This window comes from Rissa tridactyla, chromosome 2 (genome assembly GCF_028500815.1).
Source record: "Rissa tridactyla isolate bRisTri1 chromosome 2, bRisTri1.patW.cur.20221130, whole genome shotgun sequence".
In the NCBI taxonomy this organism is placed as follows: domain Eukaryota; kingdom Metazoa; phylum Chordata; class Aves; order Charadriiformes; family Laridae; genus Rissa; species Rissa tridactyla.
In genome coordinates, this window is record NC_071467.1 from 139,674,715 (window position 1) to 139,702,156 (window position 27,442).

General features: G+C 38.3%; 1 protein-coding gene across 1 annotated transcript in view; it reads left to right on the top strand.

The window, feature by feature from the left end:
* The window catches only part of COL28A1 (collagen type XXVIII alpha 1 chain), a 70,828-nt gene that overhangs the window by 31,247 nt on the left and 12,139 nt on the right, over positions 1–27,442 (top strand). The window contains exons 20-28 of the mRNA XM_054192968.1: positions 403–474; positions 2,377–2,445; positions 3,918–3,989; positions 4,636–4,704; positions 7,483–7,551; positions 12,115–12,183; positions 14,307–14,375; positions 21,646–21,714; positions 23,825–23,893. Coding sequence (XP_054048943.1) covers positions 403–474; positions 2,377–2,445; positions 3,918–3,989; positions 4,636–4,704; positions 7,483–7,551; positions 12,115–12,183; positions 14,307–14,375; positions 21,646–21,714; positions 23,825–23,893 — 627 coding nt within the window. The remainder of the gene's footprint in view (positions 1–402; positions 475–2,376; positions 2,446–3,917; positions 3,990–4,635; positions 4,705–7,482; positions 7,552–12,114; positions 12,184–14,306; positions 14,376–21,645; positions 21,715–23,824; positions 23,894–27,442) is intronic.

Below are 27,442 nucleotides of genomic sequence, written 5' to 3' on the forward strand. Positions count from 1 at the left end.
CTGCAGTCAGCAACTCCATTTAGGCATTTTAGGTTGACCATTCCTTAAGTCCCAGATGTTTGGCTTTGCAAATAAACTACATTCATATCATATTGTTCTTGTGCACAGAATAACAAACAGCATTCGATCATGAGCATTTGCTCACTGAATAAATGTAAATTTATTTAATACAAAACCAAGGTCGACGAAGTAGGTGGGAGCTTGGAAAGAAATTTAAAATACTTATTTTAGTAGAAAAAATTACTGGCTCTATAGAATGTTTAACTTACTGAGAATAACAACCTTTATTTGAGCAAAAATATTATATGTCATTAGTTAATATTTTAACACGCTGTTAGATCCATTTTATAGAATAAAGAATTTATTGAAGTATGCAGATGTAATTATTTATTCCTCTTAAAGGGAGACATAGGTCTGTCGGGACTCCGAGGAGAGAAAGGGGTGCAGGGAGATCCTGGGAAGTCAGGGAAAAAGGTAAGGAAATACATTTTACTGCATGTAAAAGAAAGAAGAACAGACCATTATTTGCAGGTATGCAATGGCATGGAATTCATCCTGGAGGAGGGCACGTGCCGATACTTTTGCCAGGAAGAAGGGACTAGACTAGTTGAGATGTTTCCAACAAAATTTACTAACAGTGGCTACCATCTGAATCTACAACTGATTTAGCTGCCTGCCTTTTGTGGGCTACTGACTACTGTTAAATTTCATCATCTTCTTGAAGAACAGATATCTTGTGTCTTTGGCCTGCTCCTTACAGCCTGTTTAGATTTTTCCGGACACCAAGAAGTCATGCTCAAATTGATGTGACTTAGGGGCATCTAGCAAGGTGGTGAGCTGTGGCTGAAACTGTCAGGCTGGTACAGAAACCTTCACAAACAGCTGAAACCAGAGTTGCTTGTTTCCAAGATTTTAAGAGAAACTCGGACACATTGGGAAAATAAGCATGAATTCAAAATGGTGGAGTTTAGAGGGGTGGAAAGCAGAGTGCCCAAAATAGTCGATTTAGAGTAAGTTAAATGGAGGCTTTTAATTTTACTCTTTCCAAACAGAATGAGCTGCTGAGTGAGCAAAACTCAGTGCGTTGGCTGATTGTTGAATTGCTGATGAGAATTCAGGCGCCTCCAAACTCTGCTACTGTAAAGCTCTTAAATGAGGGTAGCAGCTGGCCAACGTGTAGAACTGATGAACTGAGTAAGCAAATCAGCATTTTTTGACTGCAGGTCTTTAATCAGAAAATATCTGAATAGCTGTAATAAACGTCTATTAAAAATGCAGCTTCACATTTTTTTCATCTACAAGGGCAGTCCGAATACCAGTTTGACAAGCTACAGCCTGAGGCAGTAAGCCTTTCACTGTGGAAAAACATGTAGCATTTCTGTTGCTATTTAACTATTTTTTAAAAATTTTAAATTGCCCGCTGTATAAGTGCTCAAAAATGAAGATCTCAGTGTATCAGAAGTGAAACATCAGAATTAAGATAAAATGTTGGGTTACAGTTCCAGGTGGCTTTTGTATTTGTGAATGCTGAGGTTTCTTTTTCTCTTGCATATTACCCTTACTCTGATGATCAACTTGGTGCTGTCACCTTCACTGTCGTAATTCATTATAAGTGAAAATATTAGTACTGAGCAGCTACCTTGGGTATTCAGAACAGCGCAAAGAACAGCTTGATGCCTGCACTGAGTGGCAGGGTGGTGTTATGGCAGTTATTTGCAGGTGTGAAGCCGTCTCACAGAAGCGGGATCCAGACTGATGCCTATCAACAGCAGCCTCTGTAATGCCACTTCCATCAACAGCACAAATCAGAAATGGATTTTTAAACTTCATTTTAATCTACTTTTCACTTTCACCTACAGACATTCTGATATACCAGTCTGACTTATGTTATGCGTAAATATTTTGTAGATAACGTTCCTTAATAGACTGTTTTATGTGGATTATTTGTGAATTATTTGAAGTAATGTTTCTGGCAAATATTTGCAGCTTGGATTGGCCTTTGGCTACAGTGTTGCCTAAAATTTCTGCTTCTTAAAAGTTGTTTTTCTTAGAATCAGTCAGCTAAAACCTTTTCTGATAACTTTGCAAGCATTTCTCTTCCTCATATGAGTATATGCATGCAATTCTTCCAACAAAAGATTGATGAAATTATGAATGGCACTATTACAAATGCCTGTGAAAATAAGGAATATGAATGCAGGAGTCCAGAAAGGGTTTAAGACGACGGAATGCTTTATTTTTTGCAGGAAAAAAATTCCAACAGATATTTACTGGCATGTTTGGGAGAAGTGTTTATGCAAGCATTTCTTCTCATAAGTCTATTGATTCAATAAAATTAGCTACATGAAAATTAATTAACCACCTAATCTCTGCCAGGGAGAAAAGGGAGATCAAGGTCCAAGAGGCCCGGAAGGACCCCCTGGCAAAGGAGATGTAGGCCAAAAGGTATGGCTTGACATGCACATGGGAGGAATACTGCAAACTTCAGAAGAGTTTATTTTTTCATTCATTACATCTTAAGTAGCAACTATATTTTAACTGATTTTTGTTCAGTATATTCATTAATGACTGGATGATGGGACAGAGTGTATCCTTAGCAAGTTCACTGATGATACCAAACTGGGAGGGGTGGCTGACACTCCAGAGGGCCGTGCTGCCACCCAGCATGACCTGGACAGGCTGGAGAGCTGGGCAGAGAAGAACCTAATGAGGTTCAACAAAAGCAAGTGCAAGGTCCTGCAGCTGGGGAGAAAGAATGCTAAGCACCAGTATAGGTTAGGGGTGGACCTGCTGGGAAGTAGTTCTGAGGAGAAGGACCTGGGGGTCCTGGTAGACAGTAAACTATCCATGAGCCAACGATGTGCCCTTGTTGCCAAAAAGGCCAATGGAATCCTGGGCTGCATAGGGAAGACTGTGGCCAGTAGGTCGAGGGAGGTCATTCTCCCCCTCTACTCTGCACTGGTGAGGCCACAACTGGAATACTGCATCCAGTTTTGGGCTCCCCAGTTCAAGAGGGACAGGGAACTACTGGAGCGGGTCCAGCGTAGGGCAACTAAGATGACTGAGGGACTGGAGCATCTTCCTTATGAGGAAAGGCTGAGAGAGCTGGGACTCTTTAGCCTGGAGAAGAGAAGGCTGAGGGGAGACCTTATTATGGCATACAAGTATCTAAAGGGTGGGTTGAAGGAGGATGGTGCCAGACTCTTTTCAATGGTTCCCAGTGACAGGACGAGGGGCAACGGGCACAAGCTAGAACATAGGAAGTTCCGTTCAAATACACGGAAAAACTTCTTTACAGTGAGGGTGACAGAGCACTGGAACAGGCTGCCCAGGGAGGTTGTGGAGTCCCCTTCTCTGGAGATTTTCAAGACCCACCTGGATGCAGTCCTGAGTAATGTGCTCTGGGCAATCCTGCTCTAGCAGGGGAGTTGGACTAGATGATCTCTAGAGGTCTCTTCCAACTGTGAAGATTCTGTGATTCTGTGATGATTTAAAAGGATTTAAGAGAGAGTAATGTGTTCCTTAGCCTGAACAAGTGGAGCAAAATCAGACTATAAACATAAAGTTAATTGGGCAGTAGAAATTTCCTAAAAATTCAGTACAGAGTTTTCATTAAAGCTAGGAGGAAGCAAATTATCTTAGTGTTCTGATAGGGAGAGAGAAGGAGCTAAGAGAAATCAGGTGACTATTTAGATATCTAAATATGAAATTAAAAGCCTGGAAAGATGTATTAAGTAGACAGAGAGCTTTTATCTCCCAACTGGTTAAATTTAGGATAATTGGGGCAGATTCTAGAACTGAGTGGGATTTCAGTTGGACTGAAGCATCTAAACACCTTATCAGCGTGGGTTTGGTTATTTGTGTATGTTGTGAATGAGTCTTTGCTGTGATTGAAAAAAAAGGTTTGTTTTCATCAGGGTGACCCCGGAGAAAAAGGATCCCAAGGACTGATTGGTTACAGAGGAGTACAAGGCCCAGCTGGACCAAAAGTAAGCTTGTTCCTCCAGGGTAACCCTTCACTTCGTCTTTTATAAAATAATTATATAATTTTTGTAATGTACAAATTTCTTAAGCATCTGATGCTTGGAGACTTAACAGACCGAAGGAAAAGCAGAAATATTTCCATCCTCTGTCCTGAATGACATAAAAGTCTAACGGAGAAAAAGAATAGGTAAACGTATAATTACAGAGCTTATAGTTACGCATGGGCACTGAGAAGCTAAGTTAAAGTTGTCCAAGTGCTTCTAACCGTAAGCATTTTGCAGATTTTTACTTTGAAACATTATCCTTCTCTTATAATATTTTGTGAGTAAGTGTTGCTCTGAATAATAAGGAAATCAAAATAATGCAAGTGTTCTGATTATTCTATTGGCTTTGTAAGCTGGACACAAAAAATTATTTAAAGTTAAAAAATCAAATGCACGGTTCAACCAATAGTTATTTAAAACATGAAACTTGGACCAGCTTTCACAAGAACACTAAGTTGATTTACGTTTTTTCCCAAATATTGTCTATTTTGTAGATAGATCTATATTGCAGATATTTTTATAATACAAAGCTTTGAAAAAACAGTTTGCTACTTGTGCAGAAAGTGAAACTGTCTGTCTAAATCTAGATGATACCATTTTGTAACAGGGTGAACCAGGAGAGAGAGGACCACCTGGTGTCGCTGGATCATCTATTCAGGGACCTGCTGGACCAAAGGTGATTATCTGATAAGTGTTTGCTGGACACCAGAGATTGGAAAATTTCTAGTGCACATTTCTGTCAAAATTAAAAGAATATAAGTTAAAGAAGTTGAAATTCCTTGTTGTAGTAACAAAGATGGCTGAATTTTAGAAATAAGGACTGAAAAGTACCAGAAGTTAACAGAGAGTGTTCGAGGGCCCTTTAACAGGATGCTGCACTTAGTAGGTGTGATTGCCTCATGAAGCCATTTGTTTAAAAAAATAATCCTTATTACATTTCTGTTGTGCTTTGGCCCCTCCTGTGAAATTAATCACTTTGAAGTCTTTTTTTTAATTTTTTTTTTTTTTCAAATTTACTATGCATTTTGTTTCTTGGACTAAAGGTTTCCTGAATGTGTCAGTAAATCCCTGCAGGAATGTGTCTGTGTGTAATTCTAGGGAGTTATATGGTGAACTAGATGATTTTTTGGAGATGAATGTTTGTCACTTCCAAGTGAAGAGCTGGCCTGTAGATACTACTTTAAATGAAATGTCATATTACGAGATAGCTGGAGCTACATCCACCTCATTTTCTCCATGGGGAAAATGTACCTGAAATGAGTGAGACTTGTCCTGATGAGTAAAATAAGCAGATTCAGCTGCAGTAAAGCTAACTTTGAAGGTTTTAAAAACATTTGAAACTTCACTACCACCCCAGTTTTATTTTAAGAATAAAATAATTACTGTTTTTATAATACGTCAGTTAACTTCAACTTTAATTGATGCTTTTCAGCTTGATGATAGGTTTAGGATAGGGAAATCACTAATGTACATCCTGTCACTCTGAAGGAACTTCATCATCATTTTTCTTCTTCCTTAAAAATATATGTGCACATGTAGATGTCGAACATACAATGTATTCATCAGCCTGGCAACAGGACATCACAGAGGGCTAAGATGTAGTTTGGACTTGTTTGTGGATGGAGGGGGAAGGAAGAAGGGAAAGCAAGAAGCTCCGGCTACACCTGGAGTAAAAATGCAACCACAGAGAAGAAAGGAGAGGATTGTGGGGTGCTCATAATCTCTTGTATTGGTTTAAAACCATAATAATGTGCCAAACTTTGTCAGGAAGACATAAGTGCCATGCTATAAGGCACAACTTGTATGAAGACAGGTTTCACTACACCAGTCTCCCTTCTTCACATTTTCCTGGTTACTGTGACATTTTTGAATAGACCAGTAAGTGAGCCAAGATTGTTCATTGATAAAATTCAGGCTGAAAAATAAGAACTTTGTATATGCTATTGCCTTTTTTACTCTGATTTTATTCTGTTCGGTACAGTTCATATCACTTTCATAGCAGACTGGCTATCCAAAATCCACTGAAGTCTGCAGGAGTTTTTCCAAACTCCTTACTAAATTTTAGATCAGGGCTTTTATGTGCAGTGGCTGATGCGAGAAAACAAGCATTTTGGGTAATTATAAAGTGCAAGTTGATTTTTAGAAAATATACAAACTCTGTCTCTTTAGCTCCATAATAATTTCTCTGTTTAAACAACTATTTATCTGCTACGTTTCTTATTTATCTTATTCTTATTTATCTGCTGTGCTTAATAACACAGCAGCCTACACAGGTCTGTTTTCTCTCTCCACTGTGGAAAGTACAATGATTAGTAGTAATTGCGTTCTTGGACCATCCTGGTATCTGCAGTACTGAAGACAGATTATAAATTTCTAATGCAGGGAATCTGCATGTTTTTCAAAGCTGGGAGTTATCATGGTCTGAGGTCTTTTTAGGACATCTCTTAAGTATTTGATGTAGTAGTGGGTGATTGCTAGAAGTCTTAACTCCTCGACAGCCATGGTTGTGTCCACGGGAAAGTTATTTCTTTTAAGCTACACCCACGTTTGGTACTAGAGTTTTATTTGCCTTGACAATCATTATGCTGTTACTAATATTGAGATGGTAACATTAAGTAGTTGTCTTTCCTCATATTCTTTTCTCATGGTTGCAGCTGCTCAGTGGTTTTGATAGAACATTCAATCTGCATTCCCTAGTGAATGTTTCCGGAAATACTGCCTGTTCTCACTGGTGTTAAAAATTGCAAAAGTTTCACTGAAAATTGAGATTTTCTTTTTAAGATCCTTAATGTAAAGTAAAACATCTGCTGCCATAAATTAAACAGTAGAAAGAGCCAAATTTTGCTCTGTGAAGGTATAGCATGAGGAACTTGAACTCTAAGCCTGATTGATTGCTTTCCAGGAAAGCCACTGACAGAGCTGAGATTACCAAACAGTTGTACCGGGTAATATTTGAGGAGAAACTGAAATTTATTCCTGGGTCTTCAGTCTGTGGAGCTTGCAATTTTGAAGTGTTGCGCCACTGCATCTGTAGCCTTTCTAACCATATTTTCTATCAGCACTTGTCTTTGAGTTTCTTTGCTGTTCTCTACGTGCTCTGGTAAAAACAAGGTTATGCAGCCTTGCTCGTGTGGGCAAAAGCAGGCAGAAGCCACAGGTGAATATGGCCACTGAAACTGAATTACGATACTCAATCTTCAGTTGAAAACTAAAGCCGTCAAGTTATTCGTCAAGGCAGAACAAACTCTTTTGACACAGTTGCAGAGAAGCAGAAGTATAAGAGAGGTCAGAATGAAGGTAGTAAAAACTTCCTCTAGAAATACTGATTTCATATTGCCTAGCTCAATAATTGTCACTGTCAGAAAGAATTGAATACTTGTTCTTTTCTGTAAATCTTCAGAAATTAAAACTGAAAATAATGACTATGTTTTTGGATTTGTTTCTTTTTGGATAGGGGGATCCAGGACCCAAGGGGCCACCGGGAGATGATGGAATTCCTGGAAATTCAATAATGGGACCAACGGTAGGAGTTTTTAGACACAAGATGGAAAATAAAGAAACATGAGACGTATGCAAAACTCTTGTGAAAATGTGGAAACCACTTGAACAACTTTTTCAGGAAAGTAACTGACCAGTTCTTCAACTTTTCCATCATTCCAGGTTAAGTCTATTTTTAAAAATAAACTTACTATCTTTTCAAAGAAGAAACACAAAATAGATTAAATAACTAGTCTAGTGTATGTCACCCTGCAAACTTCCCTGAGGAAGTCTTCATTAGGAAGCTAGCTCTTCTAATTCATCTCCACCTATCATTATCTCATGTGGTCTTTTATACCTCTGTATGGGCAATATGCTCTTTACTGAGTGTAAACTGAAAGGTATTAGTTATTTTAGTAGTGCTGTTTCAGTATTACCAACCTTGCACATTCAAAAACATAAGTAAGACCCAAAATAAAGAACTTCAAAAATAGATCTTTTGGAAGTACTTATTTGCATATAGGTTACAGAATAGGATTTACTTGGTTATATCCTGTACTTTTTTAACTTTGACACCGAGAACGGAGTACAGTAGTCTGTAGCAGGATTGCTGTGCTCACTCTTCGAGCCTTCAGTGGCTCAATCTGGCAAGATCAACACACAAATAAAAGACCAGAGATAAAACTGAGGATTCAGTGGTAACACAGAGATTCCAGTCTTTGAAAAAGTGAGAGACTGAAAAATTCTCTGTAGTACACGAGTTCACGTAAGGCTGCTCGAAGAATAAGGTGAGACCAAGGACCATCCTTTTGTCAGTGGGAAAGAAGTTAGAAGAAAAGGATATATATTAATTTGCAAAGGATGAAATTTGTGGTTTTTTATCACTGCTGAACAGTGAAGTGACCTTTTCAAAGAATGGTTCTGTCTCTCTTGTTTCTTAAGTGGTAATAGTAGTTCAGGATCATTGTTAGGTACCTAAAGTTATGAGTGCTTTTCCTCCTTGCATAATGCGTTACAGTTATCAGCATGGAATTTTGTTTGATATTTTATCAACAAATTACTCAAATTTTTAAGTAGGGTTTTTCCTCAGCTCCTTGGAATTGCCTTTCGTTTAACTAATCAGAATAATGTGGTGTCATTAGAAAACAATGCCACTCACCTTTCTACATTATTTGAGAACAAACTGAAAAGTGCAGTCCCTAGAACATATCCTGTGTCCTCTACTGCAAAAACTGGATATATTTCCTTTTATTTTGCAGCTATCACCTCTTCCCCTCTGACACATTTTATGATCTCATATTGTACTTCTATCAGTCATGATCTGGATTGAAACTTTCTATAAGCCTTCTGGCACTTGTGATAAGGGAACAGTTCAGGAAGACTTCCTTCAGGTACCATTCTTGTGATCTCCTTTCCAGACTGAAATCAGGAACCTTCTTAGTGAACCTCGTTTTCTTCCACATTTACCATGTCTACACATAAAATGTTCCACTCAATTCCACTGTTTCCCTTCTTGGTAATATAGTTGATAGACTCAAATTCAGGCACCAGTTAGTTTCCGTGTACGTAACACAATGCAGTTCAAAATAAAGTAACGTAACGCAATAACTTTTCTGTAATACAATCCTAGGAATACCAATAATGCTTTACTCATGGCTTGACAGACTTCTACCAGTACACCTACCAGAGAATGCTGGATAGCACATTGATCCACGTGCATTCAGTATCTTGTATTTTTTAATTTTGAAAACCTCTAAATTTATTTGTCTATAATCTAGAATGCTACTTCACTCTGTTTTTCATATAAAAAGAAGTGATGAATATTAGTTAATTGTCCATTTATATACTTTATCATTTAGGTTTTGATTATGGTAGTTGGTTTTTTTTCTTAACAATGACCATGGACACAAGATTTACGTTTATATTCTGGTTTGGTTTGTGTTTTTTTTCTTTGAAAGACTGTAGAAGCAACTATCTCTGTATTACTGCTTCAGAAAATTACTTTAAAACTTGCCCCAGAAAGGTTGGCAAAGAAGTGGAATTAATTCGCATGCCATCTGTTACATCAATGGCACTTGCCTTATTGCCAGTGCAGTGACTTAGAGTGAGTCACTGTGATGGTCTTTTCCAGGCCCCACAAAACTGTGTGAAGCAGTAATCACACAATTGCTCCTGAGCCATCTCTTGTGTATTTTTGATGCAGCTATTAAAAAAATTGAAATTAAATAATCTGGACTAGAGAATTGTTTCTTATAGCAGATTTGGCTGTAGATTTGACTTTAGTAGGTTTGTAGCAATGTTACTAATGGTGAAATCAGCCACTTGACAAAATCCCAATTCTTACAGAAGAGAATGTGCTAACATGTATTTGGTATTTACAAAGGTCTGCAAAGATTAAATGAAAACATCTGTTTGGCCATTTTTTACTGTAGTGGAATTAAAAGAAGTAAAAATAGAGATGAAGTCATGATCCATGGTTTCCTTTCTTGTTAAAAAAAATGTTATTAAACATTTCTAAAACATTTCTCATTTTATGCACAATTTAAGAACTATGTATATTAAGAATGAGGAAGAGGTAGAATTGAATTTCCATTTTAAAGCTATTTATGAACTAGAAGCACACTCGTTGATTAAATTTTCACAGAACTGGATCAGAATTTCATCATTTGAAAATTAGGAGACATGAAGAAACATCTTCCAGGGCTGATGCAGTTTGAATCTGGTGGTCAGGTTGTGTTTAAAGTCTTCCAGTGAAACTGTCCCTTTGGACTGGAGAATAGGAGAGATTCATACAGGAGTGACCTACCATGTACCATTTTCTTTGTATCCCTATCCCAAATTCCATCTTAAAGTGGTTTCAGGATTACATCTTAACCAGAACATTGAGTCTACCTTGCCTTTCTTCATTCACTTACCTCCTAACCCAAAGTTGTGATATATATCTTTAGGAGAGCCAAAACAACTCTTTCACTTCACCTTGACAAAGCTAAATTGATTAAGAAGATCTGATTACTTGTGTCTGTGGTATGGGACAGGAAATTTGGACCTGAAGTCTGTTTTTGTTGGATGTCTAACTAGAATATGAGTTATTTTTTTTCTCCAGCCATGGATACTATTCAGACAGACCTGCCGCTGAGATCTGAGCTGCTATCAGGATTCCATTCGTGGTTTCTTGAAGCATTATGTTATTGCAGAAATTTCCAGGCACAATGCACTGTTGAAACAGCAGTTTTCAGTCATTTGTACTTTCTTTTTTCTAGATATTTATTTTTACTGGAATAGACAGGGAGATATTTACTATTTGTATGTAATTATTTTCAAGATGATAAGTTATCTGTGTGTATATTAACAACTGATCCTCCGACACTCTGCAGGAGAGTCCATTACATTTCGTAGTTCTGTGGGAATGAGTGAAGGGTGTGCACTTCTCCCTGCATTGCCATATACATACCATGCTTAGGAGTGGGGTGGATGTGTGACCTACAGGTATCAATGAGGATTTCTGATTGGCAGCGCTGTCATTTGAACATCTACAGTACAGACTGACAGTATCTTGAGGGATACTTCAAAGTAATATGTTTCCTTTCTTGGTTCTGTGAAGAACAGTCTATTGCAAGCTCAGTTAATTTCCTCATTAAATGTCAGGAAAACAATCACTGGAATGAGGGAAGAGGAAAAGATTGCTACTTGCTTCTCTTCTGGTCGTCAAAGGAAGCATTGAGGCTTTGCAAAAGCACAAATCTTTAGTGGGAGTCAGTGGAAGAGTCAACAGAAGGAGTGATTGTCTCCTGATACAGAGCATTTCGGGCTAAACTAAGAGAAATTATATATTTCTTATAACTGGTTTTATTTCTTTCTTTTGCTTCTTTCCCTTGTAGAATGCAGTTTTGCAGTGATTACCTGAAAGTGCAAAGTGTGCAACATATGATAACTTAAGGCTGACATGTTATGTTTCAGTATTGCTGAATTCATTGTTCAAATGTCAGGACTTACCCCCAAAGTCATAAAAGTTTAATTTTTAAAAATAAATTTAACTTTGTATTGGCTGAAGATAAAGCCAATGTTCTGAAGACTTCTCTCTGCAACTACAAATCTAGAAATTAATAATTTCCTAACGAGAACTCCTATTCTTCTGAAATCTTAACTGGATCAACTGAAGCGACAATAAAAAAGCACAAAAAATTCTGAGCTTTGCAAACAAATTGCAACAGCAGGTAACTGCTATTCTATATTCAGAAAAAGACCTTAATAGTTTCCTTACATATTTGTTAATATTTGCTATATCATGATCATAGAATCGCCTAGGTTGGAAGGGACCTTTCAGATCATCTGTTCCAACCATCAACCTAACTCTGACAAAACCCATCACTAAACCATATCTCTAAGCACTGTGTCTACCTGTCTTTTAAATACCTCCAGGAATGGTGCCTCAACCACTTCCCTGGGCAACCTGTTCCAATGCTTAATAACCCTTTCAGTGTAAAATTTTTTTCCTAATATCCAGTCTAAACCTTCCCTAGCACAACTTGAGGCCATTTCCTCTTGTCCTATCACCTGTTATGATGATCCAGTTGCTGACACAATGCCTGAATTACTATTTTGTATTTAGGGTAACCGGGGACCACCTGGACTACCTGGACCCCGTGGAGAAAAAGGCGATGGCCACAAAGGTGAAGCTGTAAGTACAAGTCTAATTCTGTACTTTGTGTTCTACAAAAAAAAAAAAAAGAATTACTGTACGATAACTCAATATTTCATTACTCAACTAAGTGCAATTAGTCTCCTCTTTCATCCTTTAGCTAATTTAAATATTTCATGTATATTTTCCTGTCCTAGATACAGTGCCAGTTCTACAGGCAGTTGGAACCATATCTAAACTGTTCTCTTATCAGCGTCATGAAAGGGATACTGTGTAAATCCATAAAAATATTCATGGCTGCTCATACATGTTTAATGTTATCACTGCTTTGAATTCTTTTCCTTCCCTCCCTCCCTTTCCTTTACTGTTCTTTGTTCAAGATCTCCAATAACATCATCTTGGACAAATCTTGCAGCCTTCAATTCCTTGGTTTTTTGAAGATTCCTTCCCCTGCCTTGCTTTTCTGATGATTAGCTCCAGAGGGGGTTAATGCCTGAGTATTTCAGCTGGCACATTCCATTACAAGGGCATATCAACCTAAATTTCAGTCATCCAAAGCCACACAGACATGTTTGACCAACCTTTCACTAGAAAGTGAAAATACTGTTGCCATCCTTCAAACACCACATGTCAAACTTCCATTAGCACTGTTTTCTTTATGTCTAATCCAGCTTTATTTCAAACTACAATCACAGAGACACTCCCAAATACACTGAAGTGGGACCTGAGTGCTTCCAAATAAGTCATGGCTCAGCTCCAATTTCCTGTCATTCACACTGAACCTGGGAAGATCCTTTGGGATCAGAATTGGTTCAGAGGGCATTCACTCAAAATTCCTGGTGTAATGCCATGTACGTGACACATTTCACAGCACATAGGGACACTAAACCAGCTCGGGACTCCTTGGAGGGTCAAGGACTGCCAGTAACAGACCCAGACCCATTAAACAGGGGACATGCAAATAAATGAAAAAACCCTATTGTCATCCAAAACGAAAATGAAAAGCAAATGCAAAGACAATCATAAAGAAGTCATTAATGCAAATAGATGACTGATGAACTTTTAGTAGGCCTTAAAATGCCTCATAGGAACGGAAGTTTTAAGCTTTACGAGTTGATATGTGTTTAAACTATATGAAAAAGAAGTATTTGTAGATACAGAATCAAAGAGGTCAGTGAGAAGCTGAAAACTCTTCATTTCTAATTAATCAAAGAATTCAAGAGAAGCCTGGTTTGGTAACCATTGACTGATAAAACTATACAAATGCTGGTTGTAGTCTGCCCAGTCACAGGATGACAAAGTTACGTGTGTGCGCTTCCTGTGTTTCTATTAGTGATTAGACAACAAAAAAAAGAGCTTTGCTCTGCAGTAGTATTCCTGAAATCATGTCTATTCTAGGATTCCCATCTGCAACTGCCAAAAGAGTCATGCTTCTCTGCAACTCAGTCTCAGGCTTCAGTAAAAGCTGGTTGTTTCTCCCTACCACATGAGTATACATCCTTGAAATGTATGAAGCTTCTGTTGTGCTGTAGCATGCATCTTTCCGCTTCTCGGTCCACTTTTCCATGCCCCATGATCTGGAAAGACCAACTTCTTAAACCACTGGCAGACATGAACAAGATTTATGTAGCTAAGTCTCTGTAGCATGATGAGGCAAAGACATCTGCCCTACGAGTGCTGAAGGGGAGGCTGGGAATGCCTCCAACAGTGTGAAGAGCAACTTGAAGGGGCTGTGACGGATTGAGCGGGGAGTTCAAGAGAACAGACTATCAAACACAAATACGCCAAAGTATGTTAGGGTTACCCAACCCCCCAGATTTAGATGGGTTAGCTCTGGTATACAAGTTGTGTAATGTCTGCAGCGTATGAATCATGGAGCAGTGTCTGCTTTCTCACTGGTTTCTCTGAGCTGAGAACAACTTGGTTGTTCTTAAGTCAAGAGCTGGATGACTTTTCCACCACTCTGGTAGTCTTTTCAGGTTTCCACCAGGGACTGAGGATGACTGTTGCTCAGTACACATCAGAAACGTGAAGAATTTGACAAAATACAGCAAAACCAAAGAGATTAGTAACTGTTGCTGAAGTTCTCTTCTTTGTTGAAGAACACGAGTACTCTTCCTCTAGGACAACTACTGACATGCTTTATTCCTCTGCCGTACCAGGGACCTCCAGGACCAGCAGGCCCCCCAGGACCAGCAGGCCCAAAAGGCGTGGGAGATGCTGGACCAAAGGTACTTGCACAATGGTAGTACATGCATCTGACTAGTAGACAAGGTAGCCAAACATCTTCTGAAAAATGCATTAGATTAGAATGGCATATGTATAACAAAATGCTGTGATGTCATCTCCTGCTTTCCATTTCAGTTAGAAGAAAAGCTTGCGATAGACTTTTCTGCCATGATAGATACAAAACAGTTCTTGCTCTACCCCCAGATTTGATGCAAATCTGCAGGTTTTCTGTACATCCAAAGATCTTTCTAGATGCTAGAGTTGCCGTGTGGAAGTCAGAATCAAACATAGGCAGAGTATTGCCTAATAATTAGGCGCTTGCTTTCTCTTACAGAAGTGCAAGGGATGAGGCCCCAAATAAGTCAGGGAAATGTTGGTTATGTGGAACTAGTGGGGTATTTTTAAAGTTCCTAGAAATGGATTCCTAAGAGAAGACTATAAACCTTCATCTAAAATTAATATTCATTTAGAGGCAAAACTTGTCAGAAAAGAAAAAAAAACAAGCCAAAACTGATAAAGGGACTAGAAATACAACACTGAAACACAAGATTTTTTTCATAAAACACAGAATAGCTGAAGTGTTCTAAGCAGTATGTAATTCACCTAAAAAGTCGCATTGTAACTACTATGTCATAAAAAGTTGGAAAAAAGAGACTTAAGACTAAAATCATAAAAGCAATTGCTTTAAAATATCCCACAGAGCAGTTTTATTAATGATTTCCTCCTTACATATGTGAAATAGAAAACAGGCAGCCTGTTGCAGGAGAAAGCAAAATAAATATCGCCCAAACAAGTTTTTTCCCCAAACAGAAGGAACTTTCAACTTCAGTTCCCAGAACATGAGAATTCCCATTTAAAATAAACAACAACAATAACCTCTTAAAGGCATACCCACATGGGTATGGAATTCCATCTTGCTTCCTAAATGCTTAATTCTGGAAAGTAGTGTTTCCCAAAGAAAAGGAGTTGGAAGATCATGTCACGTAATCAAATAAAATAATTTCTCACTGTGATGCCATGGTTGAAAGATTACAAACCCCAGAATTATAAATCAGAATTTCAGTGGGAATATAGGAGAATAATTGCAGTGAAATTTCTCACAACTGGATTTTTAAAATCAACATTTGTGGTTGTGCTTCTGAAAAGTATCAATATACAAGATATACAGAAGTGCATTTAGGAAAACCATAGTGCCTGGCTTACATGAGAGATCAAAAAAGTGGGTCACAAGTCCCTTTTGTTCTTGTAAGACATGTAATTCTTGTGATTGCTGGGACAAGCAATTCTTTGGCTGTATAATTATTAGGAAAGTTCCAACGCAGATAATGAATGATGGAATCATAAAATGCATTAGAGGGGAGGAGGTAAAAGCTGTAAAGTAAAAGAAAATGTACCCAGTTTTTGCAGTGGAGAACATGGAATCTAGTCTTTTTATCACAGTTATTCTTAAACCACTATAAGTATTGTGATAGAATAACATATATATTTTATTAATATTTAATTAAATCATAGACTAGCTATTATAGTACTTACAGTTTTCACTTTCAGTTCTAAGTGATGTAAATCATTGCCGATTGAAGTGGTTTGTTCATATTCCTTTATAAAGACATCAGATCCTTACTTGTCAGTCTCTTCTCCCCCCATGAACAGCGTAAGAAGTATTACCATCCCTCCAGATCTGTGGGTACTAATAAAAGAGGCTTATTGGTAGTATCTTTTTGTGGAGGAATATGACCTGTTGAACATTACCAATTAATAGTAAATTTGGCCTTCAACCTGAATTTGACTGAGCAAAAGTGAAATAGCTGTGACCAAGAGGTGAGGCTCTTGTATTTTAATAGTATTTAATTACAACAGGAAATAGTATAATGGAATATCTAATACTAGAAACTCTTATCCTACCTCGTTATCTATAAAGAGGTCAGCAAAAGATTAGGCAAAGGTAAACTGATCAAAACTTATCACTATTCTCATGTCTTTTCTGACAATTTCAGATCAGATCAGGGTTGTCATGTAAATTAAAAGCATCTTCCTCATTTCCATCAAGTCACCTCCATTGTCACAAAAATTGTCAGAATTAGGTGGCTTGGTTCTAAGAACCAAATTATGGAAAAACATGGATGCAAAGGAAGGTGTGTTTTCAGGTTAATAGAAGAGGGCCTCCCGTGCTTTTGGGAGCTGGATGTGATACAGCCTAAGGAGCGAGACCTCACATGTGCAAACAGTCTGGTTCACATACACACTCAGAGTCTTCTCGGGCGATCTGCGTGGGTGTTTCAGGCTGGATCGGAAAGCGTTGAAGTGAATCTCCCAGTGGACCCATTTACTGTGCTTTGGGTTCTGGACCAAAAAGAGGTCTGAGCGGTCCCACAACCCAGGAAATGGATTTCCTTCAGATGAAGCTAAACTAGATGGTCTGATCTGGAAGGGCTCTTCATGTACTTCTGCCCCCAGCGAGCGATCAGTCCACAGGAGCAGACCAGGCAGGTCTCCTCACATTGCATACAGGGTAAACATTGGGCTGCAAGTTCACCGCTATTGTGTCTGTAGCACTGTTCGTTGATGGACACACAGAATTAGAAGCTGCCTATCAAGCAGAGGTTTCTACTCATAATAACCAGTCATGGGGTAGATTCAGAATGCACCGTATCACTTATGGAGAAGTGGCATCTTGTTCTAGGAGCAGTCATATTACAAAGAACCCTGTAGAGTAGCTGTCTTTGCAATTAACATAATGCAATTAGGGCGAATCATGCTCACAACAAATTCTGTATGGCAAGTTTTGCGTGAATCTTGAGGTTTGACTGTGTTGCAGTGTGATATTGCCCATCAAATCTGGCTGCTCAGACTAGTGCTTATCTAACAGTATCTGTCAGAAAATTAAAAAAATCAAGAGTTAAAAACACCTGATAAAAATGTAATTTCTATTTTTTACTTTAAAATAGGTAAAGTTTCTTTTTTTATGATGTACCTAGATTCATGCGTTAATCCTGTGGGGGAAAATGCATATTGCTTCTATAAACGGTGAGCAGCTGTAGGTTTTGCAGTGGGTGCCTGCTGCACCAAAGCATTCATTATCCCAATTGATAGTCACGTCCGTGATTTAGTTCTTTGCATCCACACTAGACAGGGGGTAGAGTACACTGGAAAAAAAGAAACAAAGTTTGTGAACATCTCTTTTCCCTCCCTGATTTTTAATTCCTGTTTGCTTATACAAAGTTTTGAAACCTTTGTCTCTACATAACTTCCTGGTAGCAAAGGTGCCATGAGGAAAAACAATTCACTTGAATTGCAAGAATTCCCCCAGAACTTAGTTCATAAAATGGACAGTTGTCTATGTTTTCAAATAAAATGTAAGCGCACTGGCTACCTCTCATCCCTTCCACATAAAAAAAATGAATATAAGAACAGCAACAATCTCTGTGTATAAAAGAGAACATTTATTTGATAAAAGAGACTCATAAATTTACACACTACTTAATTTGAAATTCCTTTGAGTATCATTATATAGGAATGTTCCACTCAGCTGAATCAGAGCTCTGTTCTCCCCACTTTCAGAAATGGCTCACATATGTGCAGACTGCGAGATAGGAATTTTATGTATCAGAGGTCAAATTCACATGAAAACAGAATTGGAACATGTGGGATGCATTCAATCCTGGCAGCACCCTATTTTCTGTAGCATTAAAACAGAAGCACATAATGTCAGAATATAATAAAAAAATGATTTAAAAGCACTGTTGCCAGCTAGGAGGTGGGTTACAGACGTTCAAGTGCAAGAGCCCAGCGCTAGAAATAAAGCAAGCTTCATTTTCAGTAACTGGATAGCAGAAGGATTATTAAAATCCCCAGCGTAGTCCCTAGTGCATGAACATTTGGGCTGGATCCAGTTGCAATATAAATAACTTTTGCAGCTTAGACCCTGTCTGTTTGAACTAATATGTGGAAAGTAGAGATGCGATGTCTTTTTTTTTAATATGTTCTTCTCACAAATACTGTTATATCCGCTAGCTCTCACAAAAGAGACTATTGAAGTGTCTGTTGTATGTTTCAGTATCAAATATACGTGCTTCACTGTAAATGAGGTGTATATATTTGGAAGCCATGATTTATTTTTTAGGTGACCATTAGGTCATTTAATGAATTTTCTTGAACAAATAGTATGGAATAGACATCGGAATCCCATACATTACACTCTCTTGACTCAGCTCTTTATTTCTCATTCCAGTGATGTTTTTCTGGTTCAGTGTTTTGCTGATGGTGACAAGCTTGTCTACAAGTGCAATACAGGAAATAAATTAGACCTCATCAAAGAAGAGTACTAATCCTTCTTGAAATGAATTCCCTCAAGGACAATTTAGTGTCACACCTTAGAAAAAAGAACTGCCCCACTTCGCAACTCATAAAGCAAAATAAAAGTCTTTTTCTCTAAGCCAAGAAATACAGAAACTTTGAGGATTACTATAAAACTCTACAAAAGAGCTTTTCAGTGAGACATCTGGTATTAACTAAGCATGTGAGGCTAAAATTCGATCCTTCACCTGCAACGACCCTGTGTAAGAATGTATTACCCATGGGAGGAAGAGGCAGATGACTTCAAGTCACCCTTACACTCTTTTTGGACAGGGCTGGTCTAAGAGCAGGTTGTTGGTCTGTTGGATACTGGACCATAAGGAATCATTTACTTGTTTGGTAACCTCCCATTCATCTTCCATCACAGCAATTTATAGGCTGTTTCACAGGCCACAGCAGCCCAGGATCTCCTCAAAAAAACGCCTTATAATGTGAATCTTATCTGTGTATCCACCGCATGGCTCTGGCACCTCTGGCAGGTTTCAGAGGGAGGCTTGGACAGGGAAAGCTTTGGCTGCTCTGCGCAACTTCTGCTCGTGGAGAGTTCTCCTACAAATAGCTTAAGGTTGTATTATGGTTTGTGGGGACATTGGGGACCAATAATTGCCCCTTTGATAATAGATCATATAGGTAGGAAGATGACTACATTTGCCTAGACTCAGTATTTCCTAGAAATATGACAATCTCAAGCTAAGTGTAAGAAAATGCATTGCAGGAGAAATTGAGAAACCAGGCATGTTTTCAAAGATCAGGAATATTAACCATTCATCCCACTGCAGAGGAACATTTTCCAGCACCATGTACCAGACTTAAGAGCTACAATCTTTAAGTACTTAAGATTGTAATCTTTAAGAGTTTATAGCTAGAATTTGGAAAATAAAAAAAAAGACAGAACATTCAAGGGCTTTGCCAATATCTTGGCTCTTTGCATTAGCAGGGAAGGTGTAATGTAAATGCCTCAGGTCATCTGAAGAAGAACACCACCACTAAAGAGAGTAGCGCTCTCTTTAGTTCCTTTTTCCAAACCAGACTAGATGAAAACAACAACTCCCCTCTCTGATCAAATCTGAGGAAGAAATTTCCTCCTGACTGAACATGGCAATCTGTTTAACCCAATCAGTTTGACACATTAATTTAAAGCTAAGAGCATCCATGTACCAAGCCTGTGTCCTGACTCAAACTGGCCACTCTCCAGCACTTTGGAAGAAAGAAGAATTGAAGAGAAATTCAGAAGCCAAATATTACGGCAAGAAGGAAAGCATTATAAGCTCAGTCTAAGGCTTAGCCTTTGGATTCAGAGTTCCCACTTCTCCAAATCCATCAAACTTGAGCATAGTTTGGGCCCTATTATATTTACATAAATAACACAATGTCGGGACTTAGCTTGAGAGTATCATAAACATATGAAAAACACAGATTGGAGTGATCTCTTGCTAGAGATTGAACCTTGGGCAATCGTTATAATGACTGAACACATTCCTCCTGGAAAGTAAAGGAAGTCAGTAGAACATTCTGGACTTTTTTTCCTTCCTTTTTAATCAGTTAGTTATGTTTCTTTTCATCTACCACAACTCAAGTGTCATCTGCAATTTGTGTGATTCATACTTGCACCTCTCTCCTAGTTAGAATGCTCCCTCTGCAGGCACAGCCATTTCTACAGCTTTTCCGAGTGCAAAAGCAAGTACAATTAAGAGGTTTTATAAGGATTTTTTTGTATTTTGTTAAGAAACACAATTTCTTCTTGGCTCCCTTGTTAATATATTAGCTTATGAGAACATTTATTTCTTTTGCACTTGCCTGCACAGGCATAGGTTTAGGGACATTTGCCAAACCTGATTCTGAATGTTCTGCCTCTATAACTTATCTGCTACAGATTTCTTTTTTTCAAACCAGGGATCATGTGCTGAATGCGTGCCTGTTCCCTCGTTTGTACAATTACGGACTGAGGAAAACAAAACTGCCTCTCACGTCCCCATGCCTTATGCCTTCCCCCTTCCAGTAATGTCCCCTGACCCATCTCCTTTGCTGGGCTTGTCTGCAGCACGAGGGGCAGCACTGGGCGCAGCGTTACCCCCATTCCCCCAGCTGCTGCCTTCTGTCTGCCTGCTGCTTAAGGGATGAGCCCCCTCTAGGGTTTTTTTTCCCCCCACTAGAAGCATAAATTGATCCTTTACCCAGGGTCCAATTATCGCCAAAACTGTCGAGAGTGAATATGCTCAAGGCCTCTTCATTTCCAGTAATTTGGCTGAAATGAACTGATGAGGTCAAAATATACTGGGAGAAAAAAGAGGACTAACACAGACAAGCAGAAACACAGGCAGAGTATCACTTCAGCCTCATTTCCTTAAGAAATCAAGCTAAACGTATATGCATTAGGCTTTTTAAGAAAACAAAGGAAGGGCTGTTCTTTTTGTTTCTTCTGTATCAATCCTATTAAAATTCATTTAGTTTTCATAAACACATTTCGTTTGACAGTTCTGGAAATTAAACGCCTCTAGTTTCACAACAAGCACAGCGTCAGTAAAGGGCATGATCGCTGTTGTGTCCCACTAGTAAGCCCCCTGTCCATCCTGGCAAGCCCCTGCAGAACATGGTGATGGAAAAACGGTGTTATTTCCAAATCAGTTTGCTTTTCTTTTTCTTCTGTAGCTGATAAGTTTGCAAATTAGAGTCCTAACTCTGTTGGTGATTTTGATCACATGGACCATTTCTTGGGGAATAACGTTCTTCACCTAGAGCTTAAATAATGTGGATGCCTGCATTTTGGTCTCTTTTTGATACCTATCTATAAAGCAACTGTTTATGTATATAACATTTGTTTGTTTTGTTTTTTAAACTCAGTAGTTTGACTGACTGCTTCATAAGTGTATGAAAGATATAACAGTGATAAATGACTGACATTTCTTGGACTATTTTCAGGGAGACCGTGGAATGAGAGGCTATCCTGGTCCGCCGGGGCCACGGGGAAGCGGGACGATTGGTCCCAGGGTTGGTATGATGCCGTATTGAAGCTTTTGTGCTCTTTTGTGGTGCTGGCTGCCAGACTCTGATCTCGCAGATACCGAAATATCCATCAGTTATGGATTTACATTGGTGCAACTGCAGGAGAAATCAAGCGTAAAACCTTGGGCACTGACCATACACTTCTACCAGCCGGATTAGGAAGGAATACTAACTGGATGAAAATTGCATTTGCATCTAAACTGTATGAGATTACAGCTGGAAATTGAATAGAACTATCAGGCTGATAATCAGTTAAACAATGCATTTCTTCTGTTTGTATCTGTTCTGTTTCCAAGAGATTCTTCTGTGGTGGAAAATATGTTAAATGTGAATTTTGTTTGCAATTTTTGCTCAATGAAATTGAATCCAGTCAATTTCATTAGTAAATCAATTAGGAAAGAAACATGAAAACAAAAAGTTAATTCTATGAGCAGCCAGCATGCAACATCTGGGCAATTTTTTCCTCCCTCCACTAAAGTGATTTATAATAAAAAAACATACGGTAAGAAAATAAATTCAGTGCACGTCTGGATTTCTTTATTATAGATGTATCCATCAATTATTTTTACAAAGGCAATGAGGAGAAACATGGTGTATATTTCTCCACTCTAAGTTAAGTTAAAAATAGATACACCTTTGTAACTTTTTCTGTGATTTCCTTAGGGGAGATTAACAGAAGTCTCCACAGCTATTTTGAATAAACTAGTATCTGAATGGAGAAACATTGCTGTGACCAGCCTCTTGCAGAAATGCAATGAGGAACAGAGCATCAATATTTTCTCAGGTTGTGTGTCTGACTTTGCCTTGCTTTCTGAAAGCTGTAGGAATTTCAGTTTCTTGGTAAATCATACAGACACAGTCTGTTTAAAAAAAGTAAGTTTCGATTGAGTGTCAAAATCCTACAAATATGTGACACACACTGCTGCTTCCTCAAAGCCTTTGAGAATGAAAAATGTGTTCCCTGTGGGGAAACAATATTTTGTTTTCAAGGGTGAGGATCTGCTTGTAGCATCTAGTTCTTGAGATAAGCTATTTAGCACAACATTTTGCGTGAATCCCTGCTTATAAATATATAGGTTAAAGTAGTAGATTAAAATGTGTATTTTTACAAGACATTCTGTCAAAGTTTGAGGCAAAGTTTTTGTCTACACAGATAAGAATGGTGACTTTTCAAACATCACTAATACATAGAAGTTAAACATTTAGAGCTATATATTTCCATTTAAAGATGATCGAGTTTTGATATACTTCTGCCTAAATATTCAACATGTGCAAAATGTAGGTAATTTACATACCACTGAATGAATTCCATTTATTGTATTGGAGCACGGTGATTATTTATTATAAGGCAGTAATCAAAAATCCAACCTGAACTCTACAGAAACTTTTTTGAAGTTCGGTCAAATTTCAAATGCTTTTTTCAACTGAAAATAAAGAAAGAAAAAAAAAAGGAAAACGAAACCTTTAATTTTGATGTAATCAAAGGGATATTCTTCACTTTGTCACTTCAAAATGTTAGATTAACCTGCCTCCAAAGCAAAAGGGCTTTACCTGGCTTTGACTGTATTAACACAAGTGAGCAGGTGCTGCTTTGGCTTTTCTCTCCTTCCCTCCCACTTACGATTTTCTGCATGACTGGTGCTCCCAGAGACTTTGGCACCACAGGGCCTTGGCATGTATACATGGTGCACAAGAACTAGCTAACGTGCCTGGCAGATTTACTCCCGCTGGGTTTTATTGCTCTAGGCCTTTGTGCCTCTGCTGTTGGTTGCCCTTGTGTGGAGTGATTGCACGAAGCTGTTGTATAAAGATGGTTTCTGTTGGTTTCTACGTGGGAAAAACTGGGGAAAATATCAAGCTGTTTCACAGGCAAATTTTATTTAGTTATTTTCAGCTCAATTGTTCCTTTGCTTTCCTGGGAATTTGCCAAGAATAATTACTAAGGCCCACAGTGAGAAACCATAAACCAAAGAAGAATCAGAATCTAGGGTCTTTGACAGGGTTTTACTTGTTGCTTGCAGTGATTTTGAGATTACTTCCTTAGTGTTACCAGGTATAGTTTACCTCCTAATTCTTCTTTTTTTGCCTGTTATAGGGTATTATGGGACAGAAAGGCTTGCCTGGTCCACCTGGACCCCCTGGCGACAGCATACAAGGAAGCAAGGTAATCCAGTTTAATGTGATCCCTGTTCAGTTTCTTCTCAAAACTGTCTTTTAAGGAGATTGACTGTCTGTTTTTCTTTCTGCCTCTGAGTCAGTGAACTCTTGCAAGTATTCATTGTATATTTAAGTTTCCTGTTCATAACGTATGCAATATTTAACTGTAGAGTTTTCAGTATTGTTGGCACTCGATTGCTCTCCTATTATTCCTGTCATTATAAATATATTTAACCTGGAAAAACAGTCTCATTTATGCCACGTCTTACTGATTTAATTAGACTTAAAGCATGCTCCAAAGAAAACATCCAGGGTTTTCTCTGGATGCCCTTGTAAAAGACAGTAACAGAGATCTACCATGTCAAACAACACCTATAGGAATATAAAAGGAATGTCTCCCACATACTCTTAATCAGGTTTTTACTCACCCAGTTCTAGCCATAACTTCAACTTCTCTCCTTACAAGGAGAAACACAAACATGGTAACATTCTGAACATGCAAAGTTAGTAAATTGCCTTGTCACAAATGTCTGGAAGAAAATTGTTCAAACTGGAGGCTCTAGTGGAGAAAAACCCAAGTTTCTCCTATTTCTCTTAAATCAGTGTGGTTAAAGGTGATCATATCATTGAATATTTCCCTGGATCAGGAGGATTGTGCTCAGCTCTTCAACTCTAGGTTATCAAACCAGCAGTGATTCCGTAAGAGGGACACTGTTTTAGCTGGGTTAGGAAAGATGCCTCTCTATACTGCGGTTGGCTGTAGACACTAAATCCACCAGGGAATTAGTTGACAAAATAGGTTTTTGTTGGAAAATAGTGACATGCTGAAACAAACAAACAAAATCATTAAAATGTACCTTGTTGGCAAGATATTTCAGAGGAGAATCTTTCTTTGGTTCAGTGTGGAATTGCTTCATACAAGCTATACCAGAAAAGCGGCGATTCCTTCTGCATTTGTTTTGTTCAGTACTTGCTCTGATTCCAGTTTCAATGTCTTCTATTTTTATATTCCTGTTCAATCATTACCCTTTTTATACTGCAGCGATGTAACACTGTGAGGTGTTTCATAGCATAAAAACATACTTTCCTCTGTTCTTTCTTTTGTCCCTATTGTGCAACTGTCTTTAACAGATTCTGATTTATCTCAGGACTTCCCTAGACAGAGATCTCTACATGGTTGGAGTCATGACTGTCTAGACCTCTGGTTCTGATCTGTTTGGAGTTTTCTTCCATGTTAACTGTTATCAGTAACCACAAAGCTATTATGTATTTTAATGTGAGGGCATAAGGAGCTTCTTATTCTTTTCTTCCTTTGTTTTCTCAATCTCTGAAGACTCTTTGCTCTATTCTTGTGGAAAATAGAAAAATTTCTGCCATCTCTGGGTGGCTTTATGGTATAGGAAAACTATTTCCTGCCTAGCTTTAATAGACATTTCTGATGTGTTTCCAGAATCTAATACTTAGGATATATCTTTGATAATTCTATGGGTATGTGAGATTATCTATAAATGCACAATTGCCATTCTGAACAGAAATGTTTCAGCAATCAAATGCATCTGATGATACATGAAAAAATATATAGATTATATCATATTTTTTCTGTTCCTGAAGAAAGATAAAGGTTAGTCAAAATATATTCAGAGTGTACATCTGTCTGTCTTTCTATCTATCTGTCCCTATACAGATAGATACACACACAGTTTTGGATGTTATGTTGGCACTGCTATGAGTAAATGTCTAAAGCATATTTTAGAATTGTAGAGAACTCAGTTTCATCGTGAAAGTTTTCCAGTGGACGAACACGATCCACTGACACGTGCTGTCAGACAAAGGTGTGTTTGTAATGTAAGGATGTGGAATTTAGGGATGTAGGAAAGTAACATGTGCTCTGGCTATGGAAGGTCTTTGTCTTTGGGTTTTAAAATAAAACTGTAATGATGTGGTGGATCAAACTCAGCTGGTGTTGTTTCTATAGCGTTCCATGAGTTGTGTAGGTATAGTCTTGTCATTTAAATTGTCTTCCCTTAACAATCGCTTTTTTAAATTATTATTATTTTTATATAATTTTTAGGAACAACTTCTTTCCAAACAACTTTGGCAACTGTCTTGCTCCTGTAGTACTGGTTTCCTCCACGTGCTCATGCTTGTTCAGCGTCTATCTGTCTCTTTCTCCTTCTCCCTCTTCCCAGCCATGTCCAACTTCATTCTTTTTGACCACTCTTCATCAGCTTAAAGCTACTGTACTGCTGGACTTGAACTATCAATATCACTCCAAGTATTTTTTATACATGTGTATATATATATATACACGCACACACGTAGAGCTCAGTCTGCATATGGTAAGAACAGAATGTCAAAAATGAGATGGTTTTCGAGTAACTTTATGTTGATAGCTACATTCATAGGTCTTCTTTTTTCATGCATGGTTTCCTTTCAAAACCACAGTCTAGACATTCTCAGATCTGCCCTCAGTTCATAGAATGACATTTTTACATGGAGGTCTACTTATTGATCAGGAATCTAGCAGGATATTAGGGTCAGGGATGCAAGGGTCTGCATTTTTACATGCATACCACTTTGTTTTTTATGATAAGACTGATGGTCAAATTTGAATTTAATCATGTACGTGGATTGAACTGGGAAGCAATAAATATTTTTAAATTAATACAGCATACTTCTTGGTTTTTACTAAGCGTTCGGTTATGGTATCTGTAATAAATCCCTTTAAGGTTGAGTGATTGCACAAGTAGGGGAAGCAGTTCTGCGGTTGACATTTTAAAGGATAAAACTCACATGTGTGCCTGTGAGAAATGTCAGCTGTACAGGTATGAATTTTTTTAGAACAGTAGGTCTCATTCAGTTTTCATTACCCGAACACCATCCTAACAATGTCAAACGGGCTGTTAACAAGTGGCAGCAATAAATCTATAGTTTTGTTGGATCTGACATTTATTATTAGTGAAGGACCACTGGAATACACAGCATATCCTTACTCTGGTTCATATGTATGTGCTCTGCAGAGCTGCAAAGGTTTATCAGAAAGCTCTGTGGTGGCCCCAGTCAGGAAGGACAGTCAGTCCCAGTGCTAGACAGCAAGCATTGAAACAAGCTGGCACACTGTTTCACTATGTTTAAAAGTGTTAATAACCTACATGAAAGACCCAGGAAGCACAATCCTGCTAAAAAGTGACTTAAAGTAAATTTGATTAAATAGTAACTGTGTGTTCCAACAACAGCGCAAAATAAATTGCCTTGCACATCCCATTGCCTTAAGAATATTTCCTATTTGCAGGAAACTCCTTTTTTTTTTTTCTTTTTTTCCTAGTGAGTCAGCTGTGTAATTTGGTGCATCAGTTTCTTTTCCAGCCTCCAGATTCTACATATCAGTGTCTGAATTTTTGCTGCTGTAAGAAATTGGGCAGAGGGGAAGGGGGAAAATTCTGCTTACAGAGGCAAGAGGTTTCTGGTTAGCAGGTCAGTGATAGGTAGCCCCGATGTCAAGCAGAGCATTTTAGCTCCCTGATTTGGGGCTAGTGGACCGAGAGGCTCCTGCAGG